This window comes from Mercenaria mercenaria, chromosome 11 (assembly GCF_021730395.1).
Source record: "Mercenaria mercenaria strain notata chromosome 11, MADL_Memer_1, whole genome shotgun sequence".
Lineage (NCBI taxonomy): Eukaryota > Metazoa > Mollusca > Bivalvia > Venerida > Veneridae > Mercenaria > Mercenaria mercenaria.
The window spans coordinates 30,948,511-30,964,045 of record NC_069371.1 but is presented as its reverse complement, the minus strand read 5'-3'; the positions used below and the strand labels follow the sequence as shown (position 1 = coordinate 30,964,045).

Genomic DNA, 15,535 nt, shown 5'->3' with positions numbered 1-15,535 from the left:
AAATTGCACTACAGCAGTATATTTCTATGAGCATACATTTCAACAGCAATCCTTACTTTTTATAAATAAAAATGAATACAAACGACGATAATTATACATTTAACCTCAAGGTGTTTTATTTTGCAAACTGTTAGAAGTATTTATATGTTTTTGAAAACATCGCATCTAGTTTAAAAGTCATAAATATATTGCAAATGAGGTAAGCAAACGTTTCCGTAAGACAGATGAGCCTACTTTTAACTCTTTTTTTAACTAAATTAGGCGAGTTTAGTGTCTTAGATATTTGCTTTGTAACAGAATTCGAATATAAAATATACGTTGAACCCAAAGACACGAGTACCATGTGCATGTTCATAAAACCACTGCCTTGTATTTCACTTAAGGTTATCTAATCCTATGTTTTCGTTCTTATCTTTGTCAATCTGGAGATAGAACTTCTTAATAACGGACGCAAAAAAAATCTAAACATGAACAATTCAGCTCTAAAGTAGACGTCTGCAAGCGATAAGATTTTACTTAATGTATTGACCTTAGTCCTTCTCATACTTGTAGTACAAGATCCTTTGGTACTTAATGTAAAGATTAATGCATTCATTGACATGATTTAAAATTAGTGTATTCCATGACATAACAGGAGGCGGAATGATAAGCGGTTTTTTCCTTGGTGTATTCTTTTGTCTACTGAATCCAAGTGAGTTGCGTATTCAACTTTCTTATTACTAAGATTTAAGTAATTGTAACTTCTTCCGTTGAGTAACAGTGATTTATTTTGACATTTTATGGAACATTCGTAACGTTTGCATCCCTCATTCCCTTAAATGTTTTTCATATACGCCATATTTTGAGTGAACAGCCACATTAACATCTTACTTACTGTTTCGTGATAAAAACCGTCTCGTGTAAATAACATACCGAATTGTAAAGATTTAGTAGGATTTGCAATGCAATTTATTTAAATGTGTGATATGAAAAATGAGTCAACAAGCAGCTTTCAGGTAAACATTAACAAAATTTAATATTATATAAATCAAATATTGTCAATTTACAGATGAGGCAACTCGGTGCTTTGAGTGCAGTAATGTGCCTTTTCCACGTGATTGTACAAAGTTGATAACATGTAAATCTGATGAGGTAGTAACGTTCTAATATATACAGTATTGTTTAGTTCATATGTACCTACTAAGTATACCATGATTATAATTCGATTTTAAACCATTCTTTCCTGACCATTATTACATTGTCCATAGCTATTTCCGCCTGTTCGTCCTTCACACATCGTTTACGTTTTATATCTTTGATTTATGATTCTTACAGAATCTGGCGCAACTGGTCCTCAGTAACAACCTCATGAACCTGTATCGTGCTAACTCAAGCCGGAAGAATAACGGACGGGGTCATACTCAAACTTAGAGTCAAACTTTTAACGGATCTCTTTCCTACCCTGCCATTTGAATTCCTTCAAGTCTCCATCTTAAATCCTTTTATCATTTTCTCTCTTATAAGTTTATTGCATATATTTATTTATTTCTATCAGTTTAGACCATCATAACAACGTGAACACGAAACAAAACAAAGACAATATTACAATGAAAAGGACTGGACTCCAGATTTTAGCTAAAACTAATATTTCTTCAAAGTTGAAGTTTGGTAATATTTTGAACATTTAATTTAGAAAACTAACTATTCTTTAAAAAAATGTTATCAAGAAAAAATGACATGTCTGAAATGGCAAACAAATCAAGGCTACCTCGGCAATAAAAACGTTCCTACCATCTTGACCTGTACACCAAAGAAGAATTTGTACATAGCGACTGCAGTCTACATTCGGTACTCCGTGACAAACGCTTATCAATTTTCAATGGAAAACATTAGCAACAGCAACTAATTCTCATGTGTTTCCATAACATATAATCTGTCTGTAACTAGTTACGAAGTCTTCTTACGAAATATAACAATACTTTCCTGATATCTTTTTTTTTGTCGTATGAAGTGGAGATCAGTCAGGAAGGGCCCAAATTGTCCATCTGAAACTGTATAATAACAGTGTATTATTAGAATAATTTTCATGAAGATTTTGTGCGTGAAAAAAGTAGGTCACTAGGTCGTGATGGGTCTTTAATGACAATTTCTGTGCGACTGTGTACTCTTGTCTGCTATTTTGGTATTCTTTGATCGTAAATATAGCTGGTTTCGGTGACAACCGGAAAGTATCAAAATCAGATATAGAGAAAACGTAACCGGAAGGAAGCTACAGGGTCCACTGCCAATTACTGGCTCCACTGCCTTAATTATAAAAAAAATTTATTGTAATGTTTCAGAATTGTTTCACAGAACAGATTATTACTGCAGGCGGTAACAAGGTTTATAACTCTGGCTGTCTTTCCAAATCGGTATGTAACAAACTATTTTGAATTCTGTGTAAATGCATACCTTGTAACTTGTAAAATACTTAATTTCTTATTAACAGCACTTGGTGTTTGCAGAGACATACAAGTCTGATATCTCTTTGTAAAACTTGTGCTCAGAACGTCATCATAATGCAACAAATTATATGATCACTGGGATTAGTGTTCGTACATCGTATTTGAACTTTGGAAATCTTAATACATATTCATGCATTATGATTTTGGTCTGGTACCTGCAACCTTCAAGTCATTGTCAACGGGATCGTCCTTCCTAATATAAGGAAATATAATCATTTTAAAGCCGTATGCCACTGTATATGTATACTGTATAGTTTGGTTGCTTTAAACGTAAGTCAAATATATTTTGTATATTCAACACATAAATCTTGATGATAAATGAACTATTTGTTACATCATTTAAATTTAAGCAGATCTTTTATTTACTGAAAGTCTAATGTTGAATTTGATATATCGCTGTTGTCACCTAGTAACCATTTATTTATCTAAAATAATTAAATTTATTAAGAATTTCAATGAATCAAATTATAATTTGAAGACTGGATTGACACTTCTGCTTTTCTATTGAGACGTTAGATAAGACATATCTAAATGAAGCTATTTAAAAAATACATAAAGAGCAGTGCCTAAGAGATTCTAAATTGATCTCTTAAACAAAGCAAAGCTGGATGTATATCGGGCCTTGAAGAATAAAAAATGTCATTTTTTCCAGATTTGTCCTCAGCTTGGCACACCACCAATTGTTGGTAAAAGAACAATAAACATTAACGACAAGCCTACCACAGACATTAGCACGTGTATAGAATGTTGTACGGATGATTTCTGCAACCTTAAGGGATGCGGAGCTCATGGTAATGTTACTAGTCTCATTGTTACTTGACATATTGTATTAAATATGCTACAAAAGTGTATTGTTTTTGTAGTATGCTTGCAAGGAATTCGACAAAGTTGACAGAGCTCTGTGTAATTTAGCGTTTGCGATATTGCGTGCACATCTCATTTACATCTTGCCATGCATGGAGCGATATTGTTACCAACGAACTTTTCCGTACATGGAACAATTTTATTTGACAGAACTGGTTACCTCAATTAAATGGCGTGTCTTAAAGGTCAAGGTAACACTTGTGATCAAAAGGTATTTCTAATCTTGTCCGGCCTTTAGCATGTACGGAACAATGATTGTTGGCAAAAACAGTTGTTTGTACATATGTCAAAATAATAAGTTCAATATTGTTGCTCTCTTAGCCATAAATATTTAGTTATATATTTTCTATATCATTTTGGAACATATACAAAATATATTGTTATACAGTGATCATTACGTTAAAGTGGAATTCGTTTGTGACTGCAAGAGTTATACCACGGAATTATCAGTTATGATAGAAAGGTTAATAATATGTATTTACTTTATACAAATATATGACAAATGTCTTATGCTGGAGCAATAAGACTGAAACCTTAATCCTGACCAAGCTTTACTGATTCATATGATAATTAAAACGTTGATTATTTTATCACAAAAAGTTACTGAAGACTCCAAGCACATATTAACTAATCACTTTCCTTAACACAAACCAGAATCGGTTGATGTGAACAAGTTATCAGCTATGGTAAAAGGAGAGCTCAGTGTGGAACATTGGCCAGCCAATATATTAGTAGACTCCAGTGCTAAATAGTCACCGTTAACTTTAGATATCTAACTTATTCTGTGACTCTTTATGCATTAATAGACGCCTTAAGATAGGATATCGATCAATACTTCTTATATAAATCGCCTGCTATATGACCGGTCTATATTCAACAAACGTTTGTTTGGTTCCTATCCAAACTTGAAAAAGGTATGCGAAAATTTATTTTCTAATGTCGTGTAATAAAACACTTATTGAATGGAATACTGGTCAAAACAGGTAAAAACTCCAAATGACTGCTAGCGAAACTGACCTTTCAAAAATATACTTTAGAAATCCCAATTGAACAACGCGGACCATATTGTTACAATTGTGACGTTCTTAACCTTGTGGATTGCAATAGTGTGGCTGTTTGTGCGCAGAACGAAGTAAGAAACTTCTTTACTTCAATGACAAATGTATTTAAGAAAAAAACAGATACAGTTACTTTATTCGTAGATAACTCATTAAAGATTTTCATATATAATTGTAACTAAAACATTACGAGCAAAACTGAAAAAAAATATAATGTGCAATGCTTTATTTAGTTACATGACCTTTGAGAAAATTTTATAGCACAATCTTGTCTTGATGGCAGTACGTATTATTTACAATGAAATTTTGTATGTTTCAGTTATGCCTGATGTTTAATCCATACAAACTAAGCGGTCTTCCAGAAACCATCTATAGAGGACAATGTGAATCACTTTCTGTAAACAAATTACCCCTTTTGTTTCTATTCTAAACTGCTTCTCCAATTTTGCCAGTAAGAGTGAGGTTAGGTGTACCATAAACCGGTTTGGTGGTTTTGCCACTGACCGTTCCAAGGCGGTGCCATATTGTGTTCCTTTATTTGTTTGTTTAGTCCTTGTGTGTTTGCTTTGTGTGTGTGTTTGCTTTGTGTGTGTGTGTGTGTGTGTGTGTGTGTGCGCGTGTGTGTGTGTGCGTGTGCGTTTGTGTATGTGTTGGTCGTGTGCTCGTCCGCGTGCTTTGGAGGTTGCGTGTTTGCGTGCTTTCCCTGTTGGATATTTATCCTTGTTTTTAACTTATAATTAAAGGCTATTGTTTGTGCGCTTTAACATTGAAACAGGAGTAATTAATCAGTGATTACAGAAACATATGACTTACCTGTATCTGTTCCTGCACGGGATTGCTGACATTGTAAAGAAGCCATAAGCACTCCTTAGTTTGTCTTGACTATTTTATCGTTTCGTAATACTTCATGTAATAAATTGTACGCGATTTCTTCTCTGGCAGCTTTTGTTTTCTTGATGATAGAAGACTTTTTATAATTTTAAGTCGTTCTTTGAATGCATAATGGATATTGCAGGCATGCGCGGCCTTGACACACGTATATAGTAATGCAAAATGTACTCCAATGTGTTGCAATACTGATTTCTGTAATGATCATTGTGGGGTTACCTCAAATGAAACCAAGACGACAGCTCAACCGCAAACAACCGTAAATATGGCACAAACACCAAAGAACATTTCCTCGCATCAACTGGAAGCAGTAGTAACCAGCAAGTTATCATTAAATTTAACAACCGAATCGCAGGCAACGATCACATCTATAGGTACGTTTCCTTTTAAACGAACAGTGTATGTCATATTCAGTGAGAGAAACGCTAAAAGCTAGTAGCCCACTGATGCCTAGAAAAAACAAACTTAACAAATTTAATCAAACTTTTATAACAGTGTACTTTGCTTATTGCAAGTTGAAGTGCCATTCTGAATAAACTCATTAATAAAACTTTTTTCTAACTATACATCTACATGTATAATAAAAGTATCTGATGTTTAAGAGAACACGAAAAAATGTTCTATGATATGGAAAAAGGATTAAAGGTCTAAAGAATTTGCTTAAGTGTGTATTTTTTAAACCCTGATTTCATTTCTTTTGTTATATAGTTATGTGGGATCAAAAAGTATATGTCATCCTACACAAGTATGTGTATAGATATCAATATATCTATATGATAATAGGCTTTTTATGCACACATCTTATAATTGATTCGTTAGCAAAATCTCAGAGATTTCAGACGTTTGAACATTTAACAACCGGCCAACATTTAATTCTTATTAACAATGATAAAGAACATAGAAATTGTAATTAGCTACGAATTTGCACGTGTCCAGACTAAATTAGAGTAAGAAACATTTTATGAATTTAACAGTTATATATTTTCATAGTGGATACATTACGAGTAACCGACATACATTATATCTTGACGTGCTTCTAGGCATGCGAGTAATCAGACTTGAACACTTGTTTTAACTTTTCTGATTAATATAGGTCACTCCAAAACAACCCTTCAAGTTACGCAGACATCAGAAATACTCAATACTCATACAACACAAACAAAACAGCCGGCAGCAGATATGTCAACACAGTCAGTTTTCACAACACAAGGTACATTGCCATTTCGACCATGCTTAATACAAAACTAATCACCAAAAGAGAAATTACTTTAACGCGGTCTGCTGGTTTTATTCGAATCGCTTTTTCATGTATGCTTTCACAAATCTTTTCTTTACTTGTATATCATTTATCTTCATAAAACTTTCGGTAAGCTTTGCTATAATAAAATACTACATTGACTGATTAGAATTTTGCCTGTTGATTGTCAAATGTTATCCAAAGATAGGTTTGAAAATACAAATGCTTCTTATTGGCCATCATTTTTTCATATTTGTTTCCTTAAATAAATTGTATGCATCCTGCACACCAATTCCCGTGTATCTTGAGATCCCGAATGCAAAGCATTCGAGAGGTAGGTAAGTTACTATCGTCGTGCATTGCCTAAGATATTGCTTATTGAAAGTGCTTTGTGTGATGCGACATTACAATGTTTGCTATCCCAACGGTCTACTATAGCTGACGGCCTCATAGATCTATTACTTAAAAGTATGCAACATATTTGATAAAATATGTCATTATATGATGAGAAGAGAAAGAGAAATCAAAGGCCTGAAGGGCCTGAGTCGGCTAATGATTGATTTTGTTTGTTTTGGGTTTAACGCCGTTTTTCAACAGTATTTCAGTCATATAACGGCGGGCAGTAAACCTAACCAGTGTTCCTGGATTCTGTACCAGTACAAACCTGTTCTCCGCAAGTAACTGCCAACTTCCCCACATGAATTATCAGAGGTGGAGGACTAATGATTTCAGACACAATATCGTTTATCAAATAGTCACGGAGAACATACGCCCCGCCCGAGGATCGAACTCGCGACCCCGCGATCCGTAGACCAACGCTCTTACCTACTGAGCTAAGCGGGCTAATGATTGATGTACTGACAGTATAACCTACCAGTTTCAGTTTGTTTTTAGTTTTTTTCTTAAAATTTCATAACACAGCTCGATATTTACCCAAAATATTATATCCGGATACGATTACACTTTTCTCCAGTTTCAACAATATATTTTACAAATTGTGATGATACGAAGACATTTAACAGCAATTGGCAGTATCTGACATTGAAGTTTACGGTTAAATTACCTCTTATTTAAATCTTTTCATAAAAAAGTTGTTTCGTTTCGTGAAAGCAGCCAAACATAGACGATCTACTTTCGATTTCAAAAACTACAAGAAAATACAATTTAATGTTTCGCCGATTTGTTTATTTCTCGAAAAATAAGAATTAAAATCATTTTTAATATCAGTAGTAACTAAACAAACCAGTAAGAGCTACTTCTTCCGATAATTTATCCGTTTACTGACTGCAAAATTCAACCCACGCAAAGTTTATAGAAATCATACGATGCGTGTTTACGTTCAATGTGGGAGAATTAAGGCTGATCGGCTATGTTACCTAACGCATCCAGACGATTCAGATTTTGTTTTTAAAAAAGCATTGTGTGCATTTCTGTAATTTTATATACGTCTTTATACGCTTAGAAAATATTAGACATGCGTATTTGCATTATTTCTATACGTAATTTACGCTAATACGCATCTTATCTGGAGCCCTGTGGAACTATTTTTTTGTCTTTCGCTGAATGTTACCCAAGCTTTGTAAGCCTGCGCAATTCTTAAAATGCACATTTATGCTTAATGAGTTACATTCGAGTATTGCACAATTACAAGTCATAAATATGACAGATTACATCGTATATTGGTCATAGCAAAGGGAATTGACACAACTTAACTTCATTCATGCAGTGAACTGTTTGAAGTTTGAGAAATCTAATGGAACTACATCCCTTCACGTGTTATTCGGTCCATTTAGAGAATCGCTGAATAGCAAGGACTCGTCAAAAGGCTTTCAGCCTTTAGCCGACTCAAAAATGAAAATGTAAGGGATTCATTGTGATTTTGGTGTTACCATTTAAATAATTATGTTGAGCTGTTTACACGCGAAAGCCTCCAGTTTCCACACATTTCAAACAAGCAAATGTGTTATTGTATATATCCACAGTTTAAAACTTAATTATGAAATTCGGGATAACGATTTTGATAAAGTTGTTTTTCCTTTTTGTAGGGGGGACAGATGGAACAACAACACCCAACCCTAATGCACACTTTCACTGTTATGGACATTACATACATTTACGGAATGCAAATGCACAATTATGTGTTCATATTGTACTTAAACACGTAACGTGGCATAATGCTCGTCTTGCATGCAAGCAGGAAGGTGGTGATCTTGTTGTCCTGGATACGCATGAAAAGGTGTTGTTAATGAAGAGCGAAGTTGCAAGTAAATCTGATTATTGCACTATATCTACATATTATAGTATCATCGAAAGTAAAAAAAAAATTGAAGTATTTCCGTTTTGAGCAAATCTTGAATCCCATTGACTTATCTTAGCCTTGCATTACTGTAGAATAATCGAAATCCTAAACCAAATACCAAATCTGTATATTTTAACATTTTTTATATCAAACAAACGAGTTACTATTTTTATTTCATAAAAGGAAACTGAAAATTAAAATTGATACTTACTCAAAAACAAAATCCTAAAATTATAATAGTTTTGTATCTAGCAGTTAATTTGAAGTGGTCAGTGATCCAATCTAAACAGGTTTATCTAAAGCACAAAGCTATCTTTGACAATAGTCAAATATTCAAGTACTCAACAAATACCAAATTAAACATTTTAATGACTTTTCAGAGTCTGATCACTCCGCCTATTGGATAGGGGCCCGAGACACGCATCAAAATAATCATTTCTTTTGGATAAACCATCATCATGTAGATGATACCGAAGCGGATTGGGCAAACGGTCAACCCAACCATAGTCACTATGGATACGATCAAGACTGTGTTTCCATGGTCAGATATAGTTACCATTGGCATGATACCGAATGTAATACGAAGCATCTAAATTATATTTGTGAACGATATTAAAGACATTCAAAACTATCCAACTGTTGTGTTTTTCTACGATATGCATAACCAACGTCTCCTCTCCAAAAGTGCATCTGTCATTTAGATCATCAAAATGACACAAGCATAGATGCTTTTTTATTTCATACCTTCGAAGTATTCAACCTTTACCTTTATGCAAAGTTTTAATCTTTTGATCCACTACTGAAAAGCATCTTCATAGTCTCTTTTGGCTAAAGTCTGGGGATACTGGAAAATGGCTGACCCTAAAGCATTTCTGTCGTGATATCTGCGACCATCAAATAATTTTTTGAGGTTCAGAAATAAAAAGAAGTCACAAGGGGCAAGAACGGGCGAGTAAGGAGGGAGTGGTAGAACAGACACGCCTTTGTGCTTCAAAAACTGTGTCACTATAAAGGACTTGAGAGCCGGAGCATTGATATGCAGTAAGGTCATACCTAATAAACCAAGCACTGAGCGTCTCTTTTCAACCTCACAATATACTTTGCCTGTAACTGTTCTACCACGCGGAATCGCTACCTGAACAGTTTTTCCACGACTATTGAAGAAAACAGCGTAGTACATGACCTTCTTTACACTTATGATTCTTTTAGCTTCAGAAGGTCTCCTTGCCTGTTTGGTGGTCCATATTGTGTTACTGCACTTTCTGACTGGCTGATAATAATGCACCCATGTGTCGTCACCAGTCACAAAGTTAGAAAATGTTCGCTGATTGAATTTAGGGTACAGTTTCAACAATTTTTGGGCGGCCGAAACACGCTGTTTCTTTTGATCCTCGGTAAGCAAATAGAGTGTCCATCTGGCAGCAATACGCTGTATTTCAAATCGCGCTTCAGGATCGAAAAAGCTGATCATGTCGATATTTCGACAGCCTTTAAAGTTAGCTATTTGACGCGTACGTAGGCAAACGTGCATCCTTTTTCAGAAGAGTTTGTACTTTTTGGATTATTTAAGGGACAATTGCACTAGGTGGCCTTCATTGCCTTGGTGCACTTTCAACTGACTCAATCCCACTTTAAAATGCTTAAACCATTTCGTGACTGCTGAATTTGATAAAATGCGATGTCCATATGCAACACATAATTAATCAACTATTTCTTTGGCACGTTTTCCTAGTTTAAAACGGTTTTCCACTTTTCTCTATTTTATATACTCTCTTGTTTCTTTACTAATTTCTTTTGCCATGACATACACTGTACATGTTATACCCTACCCCTAGGTATTCTGTAAGAACCATGGTCATGAACGGGAAAATATACTTATCCATTTCAATCGCGCATTTCATACCTAAAAAGCGCAGTTCAGTAAATGTGTAATATAGATATTGAATATTAAGTGGAAATCTATCTTCCATTGTGTACCGGTCACATTTCTTCAATATTTCTTATCTTAGAGAAACAACGCGTAGTTTATAGTTTTTTCAACGTTACACAAAAAACTTGGTTGAACTTCGCTGGTAAAGTTCCGGTCTAGATTACAAAACCATTCTGATTGGCTGATGTGAAAATGTATGTTAGTCGTCGTTTAACTACACGTGTACGCTAAAATGTGTATATGCAGCATAAGTGTGCAATATGAAGTATATAAACAGTACAGGTGTATACCAATGAATGACTTCAAATTCAAAATCAAAAATAAGATTGAATTTCATTCATCATTTCGAGTTTTATTGTTAAACTGTAAATATTTTGAATTCTGTTTTTGTTTGTTTACATTTCGCCAAACATGTGCGCACTGCTGTGACCTCTAGACCGGATGTTCATTTGGGGAGTTCACGCAAGTTTTTTTCTGTAACGTTGACGAAAGCATAAAATATGTGGAGTATCTCTGTAATATGAATATTGAGACAATCTGACAGGTGCACGATGGAAGATGAATTACCGCTTGTTCAATATGCAAGGTACCCATTCACCGAACTGCGCGTTTTAGGTGGGAAATGTACGATCGAAATGGGTAAGTGCACTTTCCCGTTCATGACCATGGTTCTTATAGAATACCTAGGGGTAGGGTATAACACGTACAGAGACATTTTGTTTCTGGTCTGGTGCCAGTGGTTGAACCTCAATATAAAATAATTATCATGGGAAAAGCGTGAAAATTGTGGATTTCCTGGCAAAAATTGCAACACTATTTAACCATCCTCGTATTCCCTTTCACTGCAGAAATTATATATAAGTTGATATACACACAATTGTAGACGTGAAATTTTGCAATTATTAAAACCTTTATAAAATAATCAACATTTTGAAGTAGTATTGATACTCCTGACCAGTGCAATAGAAAGGGGAAAAAACTAAAACCTTAATTATATTTGCGAAGCTTTTGAAATAATCGAAATCCTCTTTTAGTACTAAAATGTTGTTGTATCAACCTTTTCCAAAGTAATCCAAAGCAAATTCTTATCATTTATTAAAGTTCACACGCTTTTACCTTTTTATGAAAATGTGTATAAAACTTTTCTGCACGTGCAAGATTATGGCTATTATATGTTCATGAAAGTAATTCTCAGAATCGCATGATCTAATTAACTATGCAAAGAACAGTTTCTTATCGAACCTATCCGTTGACACAGTCCAATATTGTAACATACATTGAATGTGTGTATAACTAATGACAAGCGGGTAACGACATGTATGGATCACACAGTAACAGTCGCTATTTTAGGTCGCCGCAATCAATGAAAAATGCTTTAAAAGGTCCTTTCAGAGCTTGTCCTAAATGTACCTTAGACAGTTTTTGAGAAAATTCATTTTAGTGAGCAGATTAGCTTTCCTCAATGAGGACTCTTTTCGTTTTCGTTTTCAGGACCCAATCACCACTCGTTAAGGCAAAGGTCACATATGGGAGTCAGCGGCCATGTCAGGTCTCGTCCGCGCTACAACTTTGACATGATAAAGCAATTGTTTAAATTTACAGAAACGTTTGCCTTAATAAGATGCATGTCGAGCACATGACCCAGACAGCAATCTCAAAGGTCATGGTCCCGCTTGAGAGTCAGTGATCATAACATATCTTTCCCGAACGTAAGCTTCGTAATGTTTTGAGCAATGTTGTTTTGCAGAAAACGTTTACGCCTATGAAGCGATGTGTTTATTCATTTTATGATAAAAATCTAAAATATTTACATTCGCCCTATTCTTTTCCTTGAAAATTATGACGTTCATTTCGTATGAACAGCAAAAGGAAAGGCGCGAAAGTTACGTCATCGCTGCTTAGTGATAACCTGCCGCTGTTTTGACGACGTCCGCATATAGTCAAGGAGAACGTTCCTTAGATGACGTCGCAGTTATTCCGTCTGGTGCACATAATGGCCGGGAAGCTGATTTTAATGTTAAATGCCACAACATATGCGTGATTTATAATATTATCTTGTTTACAAATGGAAAGGAAATATAATGTAAATACAAAAAAATAATGTATAAGAATTTTCGGTGTTCATGTGAAATGAACGACAGAATAGGATCGGCAAATTAAACATGAATCGCTAGCGCGATTCATGGATTTGCCGATCCTATTCAATCGTTCATTTCGCATGAACACCGAAAACAAATCTTTTCATTTCTTAATTAAATACAAATGTCTAAGTGGAACTAAACATGATAATGTTCACATCAAACCAAGCCCTTCCAAATGTTTAAAAGTTTAATTGTTTAATGTGTATATGAACTTGCCAAATAACTTATGGTAGCCAGATATAAAATTGACCGAAACTGCATGGGGCAATCTTATTTCATATTGATGCCAAAGACTCAGAAATCGCACTTTAGTCCTTGTTTTACCATACATATAGTTCCTATGTGTAATAGTGAATATGGTATTTCTGATGATGATTATTAGGAGTTCAAATTAACGAAATACATATGAGCCATGCCATGAGAAAACCAACATAGTGGCTTTGCGACCAGCATGGATCCACAACAGCCTGCGCATCTGCGCAATCTGGTCAGGATCCATGCTGTTGGCTTTCAAACCCTATTACAATTAGAGAAACCGTTAGTGGACAGCATTGATCCTGACCAGACTGCGCGGATGCGCAGGCTGGTCTGGATTCATGCTGGTCACAAAGTCACTATGTTGGTTTTCTCATGGCGCGGCTCATATACAAGGTTCTAAATTGTATATCAGAAAAAAGAAAATCAAATGTTCTTCGCGTATTCGTTCCCTTTTCAAACTTCAATTTCTTTTTACTCTGAAATTGTCCCGTACAAGAGTTTTATCAAATTTTATCATTGACTTGTCAACAGATATATACTCCTTAACATTTTATACTTCGAAATCAACATGTCCCGTTGATATAAAGTCCGAATGATGCATTTAAAACATCCGTGGTCTACGTGGCAACGAGGAGAAAGTTGTTCTCTCAATGAATAAACAGTCACTGTTTTCACAAAATGTATCGATATCCGAACTGGTTAACATCTGGGCTTATTACTGATGTTTATTGTATGATTGATTTCGGCCTATTGAACATTAGAAGGCAATATGTATGAAGATGTCATCCACGTAATATTATTGATGCGCATTAAACCCTAATACAGATATTTCATGAAAAGATACATCTTTATAGCAAGTCTGTTGCACATATTAGTCTGTTGTCTAGGAATTTATTACATTGATTTTACTGCTGTTGACGTTATTTCTAAAGAATTTTAGTTCAATCTCTTTCAGCCATAAATTACTTTCTCTTGTATAAATAGACGGCTTGCTGTATCAGAATCCGAGAGACATCCTTAAACTGAGAAGCAAGAATTTAAGAATGAGCAAGCACACAGAAGAGGCAGATTGTGCGGATGAAAAAACTGTACAATAAGGTAATTTTAAATATTTATTCAGGAAATTCGTAGTACCTGATTTGATATTCAGTTGGGTTTCAGATGATCTATGTACAGTAATTTGAATACTATCTGTATAGAAAGAAATGAGTTTAAACATGAGAAAAATTGATATATTTTAATTTATCGCAGCAATTGTATATTTATACTGTTTGTGTATAATGTACATATTTTCAAGTTTCAAGTTTTTATTTTTAGTATACCGGAAGTTAATATTACAGACATCCCATGCGGAGAACATATTCTAACTGTGAACTATGAAAATAATTTCGAAATATTTTACATATTTTAACAGAGCGTCAGAACAACATTTTCATGTACATATAGATACAGACATATAAACGGCTAGGCTGAAAAGTCATGCGAACCAAATCGTTACATTTTATGTCACTTTGTCATTTAATGTTATCTTGAAAGCAGGAGAACTGTGTAGGAAGGTTCGGTACAAATACTGTACGCCTTTGTCGTTTCAGTTATCTTTAGCCGAGTTATTGTCTTTAAAATATTAAATAATAAAATCATATTCAGGCAACTTTTGATTTCAACCCTATGTTACAGGAAGGTTTAGTTCCAAGAATTGTTTTGTGCGTGTTCTTTATGAAGACGTTTTGTTCATCAATATATGTGGTTGACATGTTTTATGTGGTACTTTATACGTCAAGCATCATTACGTTGAAACCATATTTACAAATAACAATATCTAAATGCAAACTTTAATTAAAGTAACATGCTTCAAGTTTGGACCACAGGTTACGAACTGTATACCTTTTCCCACTATACTATCAACATGGGACCAGACTGATGTTTTACTCAAGAATGACAGTAAATAACAGTGGCTAAAATTTGCTGGGCACATTAATGATCCATACGGAGGCAAGAGGTCGTCTATGAAGTTACCTCGATTATGGTAAGTCGCGACTGTAAACACCAATTATACTTAGTAGTAGATTTCTAGTAAAAATGTTCTAGAGTAAAACATATGCGCTACGTCATGTTCGTAAAACTTAATTAGATTTAAAACCATAATAAATTTAAAATGATTATAGTAAATGTCGTTAAAAAAAAGGTACTATTTTCTGATCTTTTAGCTATGAAGGAGAGGACAGAGAGCACTAATCAGGCTAAATCACAGTAGTATAAAAGATAAACGATTTAGAAGAAGGAAGTTTAACATAATTACGAACATTGACTCTGGGGACAAACTGGTTTATGTAACACCGATGTAAAGGATATGCAATATATTATTAAGTAGATTTTC

At 34.5% G+C, this 15,535-nt stretch overlaps 2 protein-coding genes across 3 annotated transcripts; one reads left to right on the top strand and one right to left on the bottom strand.

The window, feature by feature from the left end:
- The first annotated feature begins 533 nt into the window (after positions 1 to 533).
- On the top strand, positions 534 to 9,460 carry LOC123530676 (uncharacterized). Of its 2 annotated transcripts, XM_045311411.2 has the most exons (10): positions 534 to 691; positions 1,049 to 1,131; positions 2,319 to 2,390; positions 3,136 to 3,274; positions 4,385 to 4,479; positions 4,725 to 4,802; positions 5,421 to 5,667; positions 6,387 to 6,503; positions 8,576 to 8,794; positions 9,210 to 9,460. In XM_045311411.2, exons 1-10 carry the CDS (start codon positions 643 to 645, stop codon positions 9,443 to 9,445), a joined length of 1,335 nt encoding a protein of 444 aa, XP_045167346.2. In that variant the 5' UTR covers positions 534 to 642; the 3' UTR covers positions 9,446 to 9,460. The 2 variants fall into 2 exon arrangements, with proteins under 2 accessions (XP_045167346.2, XP_045167349.2); XM_045311414.2 differs by lacking the exon at positions 6,387 to 6,503.
- A 165-nt stretch (positions 9,461 to 9,625) lies between these two features.
- On the bottom strand, positions 9,626 to 10,300 carry LOC128546735 (histone-lysine N-methyltransferase SETMAR-like). Its single transcript, XM_053518016.1, has one exon. The coding sequence runs from the start codon at positions 10,298 to 10,300 to the stop codon at positions 9,626 to 9,628; it is 675 nt and encodes a 224-aa protein (XP_053373991.1).
- Between the last annotated feature and the right edge of the window lie 5,235 nt (positions 10,301 to 15,535).